This window comes from Olea europaea, chromosome 19 (genome assembly GCF_002742605.1).
Source record: "Olea europaea var. sylvestris chromosome 19, O_europaea_v1, whole genome shotgun sequence".
Taxonomy (NCBI): Eukaryota; Viridiplantae; Streptophyta; class Magnoliopsida; order Lamiales; family Oleaceae; genus Olea; species Olea europaea.
Window position 1 is genome coordinate 9,431,520 of NC_036255.1, and position 15,887 is coordinate 9,447,406.

Genomic DNA, 15,887 nt, shown 5'->3' on the forward strand with positions numbered 1-15,887 from the left:
TTTTTCTTTATAGTTTTTGACTTTTCTCGTCTCCGTCTACTTGTGAAAAATATTATATTTCTTGATATTAAAGTGTCAGGCAATCGAAAAATTTCACGAATAAAAGCAATCAATTTTTTGAACATGGCTCCACGCTTGTTGACAACTCATGCTGGCAAAAGCAAGGATTCTGTTCAATTTTACCCGTTGAATTTGACCAACGTCTTTCGTCGTATGAATTAGAATTATAACTAAAATTTCTAAATGAAACCAATTTCAATCTCTTAGGGCTCTTTGATTGGCTCCAATTCCATGGAAAATATCATATTTGAGGAATTCGTTTTCTACTTTAACCGTTTGATACGAAAGTGGAAATGAAATTCGAATTCTAAAGTACAAACACTTAAAACATGTTTTTGACCAATGGGTGAAAAATGCACTCCTATGATTCTGATGGATTTTTTTTTTCAAGTTACATGGAATTTGTTTGCTTGTTCTAGCTTTGCAATCAAAACGGGTTAGCATAACCCACAAAATTCAAGCATTTGTTATGTCAAAGCGAGAAAGATAAGGGACTCAAAATCAATATAGGAAAAATCTTGACTCGACACGTGCGGATATATGCTCATATAGACACCCAGCAGTAGATATATGTAGATACACAGTCGAATATTTGGCTTGGCGATAATAGATTTTTTCGAACGAGAAGCTTCACCTATCGTAAGCTCTCTCTCTCTCTCTCTCTCTCTCTCTCTCTCTCTCTCTCTCTCTATGTGTGTGTGTGTGTTCGTGTCAATGCAGTTTATACGTACATGAAATTATTGTTTTCTTCAGGATATTCTGAAAGAAAGATTTTGGGTTGAGACTAGGGTTCGCAGAGATCTGTATTTATTGATATAATTTAATTTTCTTGTTTGATTCTATTATTTCCCTGATTCTTCTCTTTATCTAAACATTTTTGGTTAAAAGTGAAAATTTGGAGAAATTTTGATTGAATTAGTGTCGGACTTTGGTCTAATTTGTACACATGATTTTTTAATTTTTGTGATAGTTGTTGGTGTTTCCATTTTACATTTTTTTTCCTGGTAAATTTCGTGTTACAGGGTTAATTTCAGCAATTATTCAACGAAAAGCTTCGATTTTTTTCCCTCTCTTTATGGCCTAGATTATTTTTCCCCTTTTAGAGATTATCTGTTTTTTCTTTTTGTTTCCTCTTCTTCTTGGGGTGATGAGATTTTTTAATCATGCCCTAGTTAAGTAAAAAATATTTTGATTTAGAGAAGCTCACCAAATAAAAATTTAGAGAATTTCATCCCAAAGTGCTGCCATCTAAAATAGCTAATTCTTCAATCTGTGGAGTGAGCCAATTCCCAATGAAAGGAAACGTGTCAATTTTATGCAATATGTATTGATGTCGTTTACGAAATTATAATACCGTTGAGCAAATTTGTCTAAGGTTTACCATCTAGTTTTTCTTGCTTTCTCTGATTTTGCCTGTTCTATATATTCTGCAATCTGTTATACACATTATGTATATTGTTTAGGGTTATAGCTTTATTTTGATATTCATGGTCTGGCCTTCAATATTTGGAAGTGTCGATAATCGCCAGTTGCACATGAACTAGTATCTGTATGTCTCATTTGAGTCTCTTTTTTTACTTCTTTAATTTATTTTCACATTTGTTCCAGGAATCTGTTGCCAGTTAGATTAACTTAGTTTTCTCGCATTATTTGTATAATTGTGAAAGAGCATGATAAAACTGATCGTTCAAGAATGGACTTTTTTATGATGGGGAAGTGTACTCTGAAATTTTAGTTCATTACGGTAACGGTGATTGTGTGGATTGGCTTAGAATGAGTGGCCGCGTGTTGGTTTATGTCCATGCTTGAAGTGACAAGTAAATCATACCTAACCAATAATTGACTGAGAAGTGATCATCACTTCTGTTGGTAATTCAAAGATGCTGAAAAGAAAATGGTAGCCGAGGACTCCTCGTAGTGGCTGAAAAATTACGAGAGATGGTATCTGGACTTGAGTTGTTAACTTTTTAGAAAATAGTGTTTAGATCAAGTTGAAACAAAAAAAAAAATCATGTGGCTGACATCAAATTTATTGGGAACTGGGCATAGTTTGTTGCTGTAGTGTTGAGTTTGACTGTTGATAGCTATTGATGAGTGGGAAAATATATCAATGGAAACAGTCACGTAAGCTTTTTTTTTTCCTTGAAATGCTTTCCGTAAGAAGTAATTATTTGTGAATTGGGTTATTTATTTGCATAATTATATCTGGTTTGTTTTATGAACTAGTTAATTAACCACTCATGTTCAATGTAGCTTGAGGATTGGCACAAGGGGCAATGGCAGATTTAGAGAAATTGCTCCTGGAGGCAGCTGGGAGGACAACTGCAACTGGGAGGAATCGCCATTCATCTCCACCATCGAGAAGATGGCGAAAAGGCTCGCAAACTGATGATGGAAGCGACTTCAAAAATGATGACTCGGATGACGATCACGGTTATTTGAACAGAAAACCTTCTGGCTCACAAGTGCCTCTGAAGAAGAGGTTGGATCCCACAGAAAGAGACAACGATCGTAGTAGTCGGGAAGATGTTGATGAAGATGATGATTATGATCAAGAGCGTGACAGTGATGACGATTCTGTTGGGAGTGATCTGTACAAGGATGAAGATGATCGGGAAAAGCTTTCGAAGCTAACTGAACTTGAACGAGAAATGATACTAGAAGCGCGTGCAACCAAGAGAAGTGACAGAGATTTGACTGAAAAATTTAAAAAAATGAAGGGTCAAGATAGAAAAGGGAGCCATCCCACACCACCTACTCGCAACCTGCGCTCCAAAGCTGAAAGGGCAGGTGCATTGGATGAACTAGTTAAACGAAGAAGAGATGCTAGGGGAGGTTCTGGCGGCCGATACTCACCTGTAAAGAGGAGATCTTTCGCCACGACCACTTTAAATAGTCCTAGCCGGAGTGTAAGTGGATCTCATAGTGATGAAGAAGATTCAACGGGCAATGTTGGAATGGCTGATAGTGATGACGAGAAGACATCCGAGTCCAAGACACTAACGTTTGAGGATATTAAGGAAATTACAATTCGAAGGTCAAAACTGGCTAAATGGTTTATGGAGCCTTTCTTCGATGAACTGATTATTGGTTGTTTCGTGAGGGTTGGAATTGGGAAGTCAAGGACAGGGCCTATCTATAGGCTTTGTATGGTTCGCAATGTTGATGCCTCAGATCCTGATAGGCAGTATAAGCTTGATAACAAAACCACGTACAAGTACCTAAATGTTGTCTGGGGCAATGAAAGCTCTGCTGCCAGGTGGCAGATGGCAATGATTTCAGATTCTCCGCCCCTCAAGGAGGAGTTTGATCAATGGGTTAGGGAGGTCGAACGCAGTGGTGGTCATATGCCTAGCAAACAGGAGGTGTTGGAAAAAAGAGATGCCATACAGAAAACAAACACATTTGTCTATTCAGCAGCCACCGTGAAACAAATGTTACAGGAGAAGAAGTCTGCCACAGGGCGACCACTAAATGTTGCTGCCGAAAAAGATCGTCTCCGGCGGGACTTGGAAGTTGCCAAGATGAGGGACGACGAGGTAGAGGTTGAGAGGATCAAAGCAAGACTGCTAGAATTGGAGGTGTCGCGGCAAACCCAGGGGAAAGATTCAAAGGCGATTCGACTGGCAGAAATGAACAAAAGGAACAGAGCCGAGAATTTCAAAAATGCATCAGAAAAGAAACCTGTGAATACAAGTTTGAAAGCTGGTGAGGCCGGGTACGATCCCTTTTCAAGAAGATGGACTCGATCAAGGAATTATTACCAGTCAAACTCCGATAGAGGAGCAGCAGCACCAGCAGGCGAGACAAATGGTGATGCAATTGCTGTACTAGAGGTTGCTAATAGCAATGGAGGAGTAGAAGTTTTGGCCGAGGCTGGAATGGCTGCTACAGCAGCAGCCCTGGAAGCAGCAGCTGATGCTGGGAAGTTGGTGGATACTAGAGCTCCAGTCGACCAAGGGACTGAATCGAACCTGCTACATAATTTTGAATTGCCCATCTCATTGGCTGTGCTTCAGAAGTTTGGAGGTCCTCAAGGAGCCCAAGCTGGATTTATGGCCAGGAAACAAAGGATGGAAGCTACTGTAGGCTGTAAAGTGCCCGAGAATGACGGGAGGAGGCACACGCTGACCTTGACAGTGAGCGACTACAAGAGACGGAGGGGGCTACTGTGAATTTTAATGTTAGCAAGCGACAGTGTTTTCTCCTGTGATTCAAATATAGACATTTAGTACATTTTTTTCAATAAAATGTGCTACCTAGTGTGGTCTGTTAATCTAAAAAACAGAACGGAAGATTACTTGTAACAGAGTAGACTGTTTGGCATTCGAAGTAATATACAATCATTTTCTGTTCAAAGGGAAACACTTTCTTCATGGAGGTGAATATAGGAAGCTAGACATTCAACATAAATAACATGGAGGCCTGCTAACTTTGAGCAATCCTAAGTATAAATTAGAATCTGAAAAATGCAAGCATGCTATTGAAAAACATAACCAACTTCTCTTCATTTGATTCATATTGAAATTAATAATATTTCAGGATATCCTTGTACCAAGCTTTAGCCTTGTGTACTGCTCACCACAACCCTCATTGCTCTCAACAAAAATCTTTCTCGTGAAAAATTGGTATGGAGAGGATTGAGTATGACACAGCAGCAGCACTGCAAATTTCTTTCTAGTCTGAATCAGAATCGGGATTCACAGTTGATCTAACTGATGTACGTTTACCATCAAGATGATCATCATCATCATCTTCTTTCTTCTCATCAATCATTCCTGCAAAATGATGGTTTAGAAACTGTAGCAACATACACAAGTCGCATAGCATTTTGTATAACGCAATCACCTTTCTTCAACAGAAGAACTTCAAGAGTCCTCGTGCTGAAATCATCTTTACCTCCCATGTCATCAAATCCAACCAGCCTCCCTATCGCAATTCCTTTCCTGAAAGAAAATTCCCAATTATATATAAACAACTCTGAACTTGATCAAGCTTAGCATATATTTACTGCCTATCCAAAGGCAGTCAGAACCTGCTGACCAAAAACTAAAGCACAAAAAAAATAAAAATCATTTCCTTGTAGGTTGTAACCCAATTTAAGCTGATATTCAACAAACAAATACCCTCAAACTCATGCCCAGTGTCCCAAAGGAATAGCGCCAATAGCATCAGTACTCACCGAAAGGATTGTTGGTATCTTTTTTAAGGATTCAATTGCAGGAAGGATTTATCAGCAACACTCATACTACAGTGGATTGCATATTAGAAGAAATTACTAAACCATACATGTTATACATCAAGTTTCTAAAAATCAAGAATCTTGTTCGCCTTGGTTAATATAATGCCACTATGAACCTCTGTATGTATGATGTTGGCTGTTGAAGTGGGAAAGAAATAAAGAAAGCAAAGGTGGTGAACCATAGAGGCTTAATACACCTCAGCCTTTAACTTCTTGGAGAGTAGAAGAGATAGAGAAAAGACTTGAAAGAAAGTAGGAGCAGAACAAGGTGCTTTGCCTGTCACTAACTCCATTTCTAGTATAGGTGAGAATTGTCCACCAATAGTCATAACCTGACAAGACACAACCTATATTATAGAGAAGAAAGTTCGTATTGTAGCCTATCCATCTCTTGCCTAAAAGGAACTACTCGCAAAGAAGTGTTAGAGAAGACGATGTTCTCGAATGTTACATGAAATTTTGTCCTCTGAGATTAAGGGAGGAAGTTGATCATAAAGTAGCTCAAGATAAGATATGGAAATATTTTTAGGCTCATAAGATATGCAATAGAGAGAGGAAAACTCTTTGGAGTTCCTTTAAATTATGAGAGTAGCTAGACAATGGTATTGACTTCTTTGTCATCCTTAATAATAAGCAATTCTACGTAATACTCCCTAAACAAACATGCCATTAGAATCTTAGTTTTGATAGCCATACTTAGTGTTATAATTAACTAGGAAAAATGAGATCCAAACACATAGAATGTGATGCATTGATAATTATAGAGTATCAAACACCAAAAAAAATATGAAAAACAACTCAGAAATGCATCAAGTGTACCATAATAAATAATAAAAGAGGACTGACCTGAATAGTATGACACAAGGCAATGTTTTGATTCCCAGCTTTGTAACAAAGAAAGGTGCATTCTACAGAAACATTTTATAAGGAGTACCCTTAGTTTTTTTCCAATGAATGAAATCAAACACTAGCATGAAGAATACAAATGAAAATAGGTAACACACTAACACCATTAGGTTGGAAGGAAAAAGATGGATGAAAGTAAACTTCTACATATTTTTTGAAATCTAAGGTAGCAATTATTTAGCCAGAACATCAGTTATACAATGCCTAACATTTTATTTCCATCATTCAACTATACCTCATATTAAACAAGGAATAATCAACTTCCCTTCCAGCAGGGGCAGAAATAGGGTGGAAACTATCCATAAGTCCATTTTAAAATATATAGACAATATAAAGCATTCCTAGAATTTTATCTCATTACAATGGCTATCTTTTATGTAGATATACAATAATACTTATACAAAACACAGATACATTTAAACATTATCAAGTAAATAAATCACTCAATTTTCAGTAAAACACGGACTAAACTATTTTTAACAAATGCAAGGTGGTCAAGTATTCTAAGGTAGCAATTATTTAGCCAAAGCATTCAGTAAAACACGGACTAAACTCTCCATCAGTCAATTTTAGTATGGAGCTTAAAAGTTAAAACTGACCTCAGCATCCAACTTGATGAATTTGGTGCTAAAATGTCTTGGAGCGAGGGACTTCAAATGTTTGTCCATAATCCTATAAAGAGTCATGAGATAAAATTATAATTGAAATTAAAAGATTTGTCATAATGAAATTAATAAATGAGAATCCACAACTGCGAAACATGTACTAAAACATGCAAGGCAACTTATAACATATTAGTCCCACCATCATCACAAGTCATGCTCCTTGAGGAAGTAAATTTTTTTTTCTTTTTCATTTTATTTTTTATTTTTTGATGAAAGGATTGAAGATGCAAATTCTAGCCAACAATTATTATCTAAATTATAATTTTCAGGCTAAAGTGTAAGCAAACTTCTCACATCACAAAATGAGAAGTTCCCTCAATCATTTCTTTACATATTGAGAGAGAATCCTTACTTGCAACGGTAGAACTCGTGATGGTAGAAGTGACAAATTACTTTATCACTGCCAGTAACTTCACTCAAAAAGTCTGCTTCGGTTATCTCCCTATACTCTCCATGCCCTTGCATTTTCAATTCTTGTCTCTTCTCAGCTTCTTTCTACAAGATCAAATCAGGTAAAACACTATTTCTACCATCCAAAAGCCAACCCAAACAAAATCTCAGTATGATATTTAATATGAGCACACCAAGTTACAAACCTTAAGAGCTGTAATCCTATCAGCATGCAATTTTTCCAGCTCAGGGTCCTGTTGTAACACAATGACTGTAAACAGAGAACACATTTTGCAGCAATGAAGACAGAAATTATCACTTTATTCTCCACTTACATCCATTAATTCATCAAGATCAAATTCCTCATTAACAGAAGATGATGCATGTCCCTTCTCTTGAGCAAGTAATTCCTGTTGTGAACTCATTTGTGAGATACAAGAAAAGAGGATAACACTAGCTTAATGGCACTACATTGCTTATCGAATTTTTTAAGGTAAGTAACTATTCTGGGATATAAGTTCTTTCGTCATTTTTCATTGATTACTTCTTGAAAATCTTTGGAATATCGAATGCAGTAACGGTGCAAAACTATAAGGAGTCACTGAAAATACCAAAACTAAAATGGCACATTATTTTGAAAATAAATTCCCTATCTTGGTTACGTAAATTTGGGAAAAAATGGGAATAATCATGAAAGGGATTACCTTTTGGTAATCACGGGCTGCAGCAGCCATTACATTGCCGAAAGCCAGATTAGAGAGGGTTGATTTCACTGAATCAGGATCCATTTCTCTTTTCACTGTGATTAAAATTTCAAGCTCATCATTGAATAGAAGAAGAAACAAATTAATCTATTCACCCAGGTAGAGGAACTACCTTCTTCAATTTCAGAAAAATACGATGAAAACTTACCAAGATCTAGGTTGAGGTAGCGATAACAAGCTGAGTGAGTAAATTTGGGAAAAAATGGGAATAATCATGAAAGGGATTACCTTTTGGTAATCACGGGCTGCAGCAGCCATTACATTGCCGAAAGCCAAATTAGAGAGGGTTGATTTCACTGAATCAGGATCCATTTCTCTTTTCACTGTGATTAAAATTTCAAGCTCATCATTGAATAGAAGAAGAAACAAATTAATCTATTCACCCAGGCAGAGGAACTACCTTCTTCAATTTCAGAAAAATACGATGAAAACTTACCAAGATCTAGGTTGAGGTAGCGATAACAAGCTGAGTGGAAAAATAACTTGATTTTAATATTGGGGAATTTTTTTAAAAAGGCCCGTTTTGAAAATAGAAAAAGGGAAAATTTGATAAGTAAAAGATTAATTATGATTCATTTCAAAAATAAGAAAATAAGTGTCAAATTTCAAAAATAAAATTTTTATTAAAAATTATTTATAATTTAATTAATTAATTAATTTAATCATTAAATATATTTAAGTCACATATTTATATAATTTGATCACAAATTAAAAATTTAATTCGTCATTTATTATTTTTTACTCACAAATCAGAAATTTTCTGTCACAGCTTATTTTACGATCACAGTTCAAAAATTTTATATGTCACATTTTGTTCATCGATCATAAATTGAAAAATTTATAAGTCACGATATATTTATTGTTCATAAATCACAAACATTACAAGTCACGGATTGTTATATAGTCACAAATTATCAAATTATCAGTCACAGATTAACAATTTTTTAGGTCACACGTTATTTTTCGATCACAATTTATCTTTTTTATTGGTCACACATTATTTTTCGATCATAAATTATTTTTTTCCTTGGTCACATATTATTTATTGGTCACAGATCAACCAATTTAATGGTCACAGTCAATCAAATAATTTGTGACTACCACCAATACTTACGATTCATAGTCATAATTTTCAGGTCACGTATCCAATTATGAGTTACAAATCAACCAAACCATCACGACCGTGACCACCAAAATCGCTACGATCAACTGCAACTCCCAAATTGTGAGTTATAATTGGGAGTCACAATCACAATTTTTAGATCACGGGTCCAATTATTTGTCACAACATCAACCAAACTGCCATGAGCACCGCCACACACATCCCCACACACTGCCACACCACACACACACACACACACACTCCCCTACAGCAACACCGCCACACCACACACACCACTGCCACACACTACCACACCATCGCCAGAGTGGAGCCACCACTGTCTCGTGAGTTACAAATCAACCAAACCATCACGACCGTGACCACCAAAATCGCTACGATCAACTGCGACTCCCAAATTGTGAGTTATAATTGGGAGTCACAATTACAATTTTTAGATCACGGGTCCAATTATTTGTCACAACATCAACCAAACTGCCATGAGCACCGCCACACACATCCCCACACACTGCCACACCACACACACACACACACACACTCTCCCCTACAGCAACACCGCCACACCACACACACCACTGCCACACACTACCACACCATCGCCAGAGTGGAGCCACCACTGTCTCCAGAGCCACCACAACGCACCATCCCACCCACATCACACACCACAGCCCACACGAACAAAACCACCATCACCCCATCGCCACTAACAAAATCCAACAAACTCGCCATCGAGAATCTACCACTACCACCACCAACAAAATAATCGCCATCCCCAAATCCAACAATCGCCGCCATAGCCACCCAAGCACCACCAACAAATCAGATTCTCAAAATCGCCATCACCAGAACCAAAAGGCTGCTGGATGTGTGCAGTCATGTCGGCGCCGTCATGCGTGGTGCTCGCCCTCGGTGGTTTGTGTGTGGATCGCCTTCGTCGGTGGTGGTTGGTTGCCGCTCATTGAAGGAGAATACGAGAGATGGGGAAGCGGCTCAGTGAAGGAGAAGTCAAAAGGTAACATCGTGTGTGGCGCTTGCCACTAATGGTTTGTGTGTGGATTGCCTTCGCTGGTGGTGGTTGGGGAAGCTCAGTGAAGCAGAAGACGAGAGGCGGTGTAGCAACTCATGGAAGGAGAAGCGAGATAGGGGAGAGAGAATTAGGGTTTGGGGTTGAAATTGTGTGGTAAATGAATTATTAGGTAATTAAAAATATCAACCTCTGATTTTTGAAAGGTTAAACTACCCATCTTATTTTAGAATTGTGAATTTTTAAAGTAGGAAATTGTGTAATTTCCACGTAAAAAAATCTTCTTTGACTTTATTAAGAGAAGGGCCCCCTTTCACCTTGTTACTTATTAGAAGCATCTCTGAGGCCTCAGGAATATAGTTATCAAATTTCCATTAAGGGATCAATCTACAGGTCATTAGTTGACTCATCAAGTCATTGATTTGCCGGAACAATCATTGTCAAATTAAATTTTTTCGTAAAAATATTGATAAACGAGGCTTTGATTACTTGTTCATTCATTTATTGTTATAAGCTTTCATCTGCAACAATCATATAAAGAACCATTATTTTCGAAGGAAGAGTTTTTGCGAGCTCCTCTATGCTTCAAGTCGTGGACTCTATATATTTTGTTGTTGGAGCAAGAGTATGAAATTTTCTATAAGTCAACATTTTCAGAGTGGTAGAAACAAGAGAGACAATTTGGTTAATTCAACATATGTCTTGGCATATCTAACTCGTGGGATTGTGTAATGAAAAAAAAAGGAGAAAGAAATCAAACTAGCTTATTATTATTATTATTATTATTATTATTACTTTTTCCTTAATTATTATTATTATTATTATTATTATTATTATTATTATTATTATTATTATTATTATTATTACTTTTTCCTTAACTATTAATATGGAACTAACAAGTGAGTTGTAACTTATGACTTTTGGCAAATGTTCAGATAAAAAATTATCTTACCAAATTATTGATGCCACGTGTATGGCAACAATTCGTAGTAAGTTTAACTAAATAGAATCATAGATCGCACTACTTCTCCTCAATTAAGAATCTCCTTGTAATTAACTAAGAAAATCATAATCGTAGACTTTGCATGGCCATTTGTTTTATGATTTGCATTATCCTGACATCAAGGTATTTTTAATGAAAATAACAACTCAATAAAAACCAATTGAAAAGGTGGGTGAACTTGAAATACAGATCGAACTTTGAAAAATATTTCTCGATTGTCATATTCGTCTTTTCGATTTAAAGTGTCGAACACGTTGTGTAGTGCTAACGTATGGTTTTTAGAGGTATATAATTAACATATTGTGTAGTATTATGATGTGATTGTCATGCTTTTTGCTAAAATTCTGTAGGAACAATTCGTAATTGTCCAATATTCACATATTGGACAATGAAATGTTTCCATTATACTTGTACTCTTATTTATGTAGTTCGTTAATTTTATATTATCACTTAACTTCGGCAATCTTATCAGCATGTTGAAAGATCAAATTCAACTTAATAGAGCCAGTAAACTCGAAATAAAACTCAATATGCATTAATGGGTTATCAATTATTGTATTGATCGATTTTCTCAATATTCTGCAAGTCTAAAAGATTCCAAACCATGATATAATGTAAAAGAATTACTTTACGAGTTCAACGTCAATATGATTCGGTAGCTTAAATTTTATTTTGCTTACGATTATATTGGTTAGAATCCAAGCATGTTAAAAACCCATTTAAAATGGCATGACCTACCCAACCCCCTTCATCCTATTAGCAATTCTTCTCTCTCTGCACTCTCCCTCCTGTTAAAATAAGCAATTAGGCATACAAAATAAGCTGAGACTCCCATAATTTGCTCTTAGAAACTCTGATTTCCATTATGTCCAAAACCTTGAAACCCAACACTTCAGTTTTCCTTCCTTTTGCCGCTAAAACAGATCGAGAAATGCACTCAATATCAACTTTACATTCTGCCACTCTTGATACGTGCAGAGTTTTGGCTTTAATTCAGAATCTTTGAATGCTCTACGATCGTATCAAACTACTTCATCTAAGAATTTATGCGATGGAAAATTTCAAGAATTCCTCGTCTCAACTTCTTTGCCTTTTGCAAAGAACCAAGAGATCATTCTGTGCTATAATTTCTGTTCTCTTTCTTTGCCTTTTAAGTTATAACAGTGCCACTATGTTCTTTGCCAAAGTTCCTTTCCCTGCCAGAAATCTCCAGGAGCAACCCAGTTTTTCGCCGGAAACTGTTGCCGGAGAATCAAGAAAGTCTTTTTCTGTGCCTTCTTTAACTAATCTCTCACCTTCTGTACTATTTGGGATCAAAAAAGAGGTTTCAGTTGAGAAATTGAAAATCCATTTGCCTCTTTCAAGTAAAAATCCAAACTTGGTGGTTTTTGCAAGAAATCCCACAGAGCCAGCCAGTTTTTCGTGGGAAGTCACCGAAAAGTCAAGAAAGTCCTTTTCTGTTCCTTCTTCAACTAAGCTTTCACCTTCTGTACAGTTTCCGATCAAAAAAGGGATCCCAGTTGAAAATTTGAAAACACATTTGCCTCTTTCACATAAAAATCCAGACGTAGTTTTTACAAATAGAACTGCATTGCAACATCCAAAGAGGAGAAAAAAGCGCAATCAGGCTTTCAAGATTTTGGGATCTGAGGCTAAAATGAAGCAGTTTTCAGTTAGAATGAAGGAATTTTTACTGAACTCCTCTTGTGAGTATCGTTTTTTCATGACATGGATTTCATCAGTGGAGTCTTTTGGTAGTAGAGAGTTATTTGCTTTAGAGAGTCTATTCAAATCACACCCAAATGGCTGCTTAATCATAGTCTCCAATACAATTGATTCAAGAAATGGGATGCAAATCTTAAGACCCTTTTTAGCTAAGGGGTTTAAAGTAACTTCAATCTCTCCAGACTTCAAATATCTGTTCAAGAACACTGGTGCAGAATCATGGTTTAATCAGTTAATGAAAGGAAATGTGAATCCTGGAGAGGTCCCTTTAGGCCAGAACCTCTCAAATTTGCTGAGACTGGGATTGTTATACAGATTTGGTGGGATTTATTTAGACACTGATGTCATAATCTTAAAGAATTTTGGGAATCTAAGGAATGTAATTGGGGCTCAAACAATTGATTTTCAGACAGGAAATTGGACCAGGTTGAATAATGCAGTAATGGTGTTTGATGAAGGCCATCCACTTGTTTACAAGTTTATCGAGGAATTTTCAAAAACATTTGATGGGAGTAAATGGGGACACAATGGGCCTTATTTAGTTTCTAGAGTTGTTTTAGGGGCTGGAACTGGATATAATTTCACTGTTTTGCCGCCTATGGCGTTTTACCCTATCGATTGGAACAGAATCGGCGGCCTTTTCGAGGGGCCGAAGAATTGGGACCCCTCAAAGTCGAAATGGTTGCTTGCGAGGTTTAGAAAAATTAACAGACATGGATATGCATTGCATCTTTGGAATAAGCAGAGCAGAAGGTTTAGGGTTGAGGAAGGAAGCATTATTCAAAATATTATGTTTCATCATTGTGTCTTTTGCAATTTTTCTTCATTAGACATGTAAACTACATAGTATAGAATAAGGATGGTAAGGAGATTTCATATTCTCATTATAATGCCCAAACCTTAGAAGAATTAAAGAAAATGTACCAAGAAACATGTTTTTGTTTCACAAGTTCTACATATATCCTAGTTGTATTCGTTCTACCGCCTGTCTCGACCTAACTCAACTTGAACTGAGCTTGCGGGTCGAGATTGACCACATATAGCAAGCGGTCTAGGTCTATTTGCTACTAACTCAGCTTGATTAGCATTGCTTGTTCAAATCTCCAACTGCATACACTCCTATAACTATGATTGATCTAACTCGATTGTCGTTAGTAACACTAATTATCCTTCTTAGGCATTTCAAATTCTATAATATTGAATACCTAAAATGCTATGCCAAAAATGAACAGGAAATGTACTGATTTGTCATCACAATTTATGATAGCAGGAGATTCTTTCATGTGAATGTGATGGAAGATGTGTCACAAAATAATATGATCCTTACAACCCTAATATACACACTTTAGTTAGTTATGTGCATTGTTTCGAGAGTTTTATGCAACATCAATCTATCCGAGGGTTTAGGTCCATAATTTTAGATGATATCCCTATTACAAAATTTATCATTATTGATATTATGAAATCATAATTTGAATTAGACTTTTACATCATATCAAGCAAATGGAAAAGTGTTTATAAACCTGGGTGTTCATAAACATAGGTAAATGGATGGTGAAAAAGTGGTAGTACTTGTAAATCCTTCGAACTTGTGGATGAAAAAGGGTTTAATTAAAAGTACTTTCTGACTAATGTCTTTTTTTAAATACCTAGAAATAATGAGCCAAACATAGGCTACGTTAATGGGATAACAGACCCTCAAATCATCCTTCACGACGTTATACACAATCATTATATAAGTACTAGTATCAGTATTTATAAGTTTTACTTCTCTATCATTTTATTTACAAAAATTTCGAGCAATTTTGTATCAATGTAGTAACTTATAAACCTATAAATCAAATTTTCAATTGAGAGATAAAAACATTGAAATATGGACTCCAATGCTCCTTAAAGTACTCAATTACCGCAATTATATCTTTATTTTTGTTCAATCTTCTTAGGTATGTTCTTGAAATAAGATATGATAACTACACTAAGCCAAACATATCAGTCTCTTTGTGTGTTTTTTCTAAGTTTTAAGGAAACTGTTTGGTGACAAAGACCTTTGATTTCTCAACCTACAAGCAAAGGAACCATGTTAGTAATCCATCTATATCACCGTAGATGTGAATTCAGGACATCTTGCCAAACTTCTCAGGTTTAAATTTGGAACGTCGTGGCCTATCATCTTTACCAAATTCCTCTAATTAAAAAGGAGGTATAAGTTTGGAGTATCGTGGCTTATTTTACTAAAGTTACATTGTATCAGAAAAATCCTTACTAATAGTTCAAGTTTCGACTACATACACGAATTTGAACAGACTCAACTTGGATGGACTCGGCTCGATTTCACTACTAGTTCATGTGTAACAAATGATTATGGGGTCTGCACTTGATTAGAATTTGCACAAAGCACGTTTAGCTTGAAATGCTGTGAGAGTTTTTATATTTAGTAAACTGCACACAACCGTTTGCCAAAATGAATAGGAAATGCATTGATTTCACCAATAATTTATTGATTTATGATAGCAACAAATTCTTCCTTGTGATGGTTATGGCTGATGGAAGATTCATTTTTACTCGTGTTATTCAAGTGTGAAAATAGTCTAAACTTCAAAATTGTGGGATGAATAACTGGATGGAAACTATCATTGAGAACAAACTGGGCTAACTAATGGAAAATTTGTTAGAAAGGAGAAGAAATTGAAGACAAAAATATGAGAATGAGCAAAGATTGGAGCCAACGAGCATAATTTAAACTTCGAGGGAGAGATTTTTAATTATTAGCTCTAAATGAATAGTCCAAACTTATTGTCTAGAATTCTACATAGTAAGTTGATCCCCTATCTCTAGAAAGAGTTGATAATTCAGGGACGGATTCAAAATTGGATCGGATTACAAAATTTCAAACTGGGTTATTACGCAGAAAAAAATAAATTTTACACTTAAAAAACTAGTTTTTTTTACCAAAAAGAAAAAATACCTTAAAAAAGTGCTCTTGGGCTT

The 15,887-nt window shown here is 36.0% G+C and overlaps 3 protein-coding genes across 4 annotated transcripts; 2 read left to right on the forward strand and 1 right to left on the reverse strand.

The window, feature by feature from the left end:
• The first annotated feature begins 778 nt into the window (after positions 1–778).
• Positions 779–4,419, forward strand: LOC111368742 (protein RTF1 homolog). The gene has a single exon (XM_022990159.1). The coding sequence runs from the start codon at positions 2,337–2,339 to the stop codon at positions 4,233–4,235; it is 1,899 nt and encodes a 632-aa protein (XP_022845927.1). The 5' UTR covers positions 779–2,336; the 3' UTR covers positions 4,236–4,419.
• Positions 4,358–8,204, reverse strand: LOC111368743 (thioredoxin domain-containing protein PLP3B-like). Of its 2 annotated transcripts, none has more exons than XM_022990160.1 (9): positions 8,176–8,204; positions 7,968–8,062; positions 7,599–7,673; positions 7,470–7,517; positions 7,226–7,368; positions 6,808–6,880; positions 6,149–6,210; positions 4,909–5,006; positions 4,358–4,838 (listed from the first exon to the last, which is right to left on the reverse strand). In XM_022990160.1, exons 2-9 carry the CDS (start codon positions 8,049–8,051, stop codon positions 4,738–4,740), a joined length of 684 nt encoding a protein of 227 aa, XP_022845928.1. In that variant the 5' UTR covers positions 8,052–8,062; positions 8,176–8,204; the 3' UTR covers positions 4,358–4,737. The 2 variants fall into 2 exon arrangements, with proteins under 2 accessions (XP_022845928.1, XP_022845929.1); XM_022990161.1 differs by lacking the exon at positions 8,176–8,204 and adding an exon at positions 8,140–8,159.
• A 3,741-nt stretch (positions 8,205–11,945) lies between these two features.
• Positions 11,946–13,822, forward strand: LOC111368426 (uncharacterized protein At4g19900-like). Its single transcript, XM_022989648.1, has one exon. The coding sequence runs from the start codon at positions 12,181–12,183 to the stop codon at positions 13,735–13,737; it is 1,557 nt and encodes a 518-aa protein (XP_022845416.1). The 5' UTR covers positions 11,946–12,180; the 3' UTR covers positions 13,738–13,822.
• Positions 13,823–15,887: the final 2,065 nt, after the last annotated feature.

Excerpts from the sequence above, each read along its gene's own strand:
- LOC111368426 (XM_022989648.1), top strand. The coding sequence starts at position 12,181 with ATGCTCTACGATCGTATCAAACTACTTCATCTAAGAATTTATGCGATG.
- LOC111368742 (XM_022990159.1), top strand. The coding sequence starts at position 2,337 with ATGGCAGATTTAGAGAAATTGCTCCTGGAGGCAGCTGGGAGGACAACT.
- LOC111368743 (XM_022990160.1), bottom strand. The coding sequence starts at position 8,051 with ATGGATCCTGATTCAGTGAAATCAACCCTCTCTAATCTGGCTTTCGGC. Across the intron at positions 6,881-7,225 it reads CACGAGTTCTACCGTTGCAA|GATTATGGACAAACATTTGA; the intron begins GTAAGGATTCTC and ends GACTCTTTATAG. Across the intron at positions 4,839-4,908 it reads AGTTCTTCTGTTGAAGAAAG|GAATGATTGATGAGAAGAAA; the intron begins GTGATTGCGTTA and ends ATCATTTTGCAG.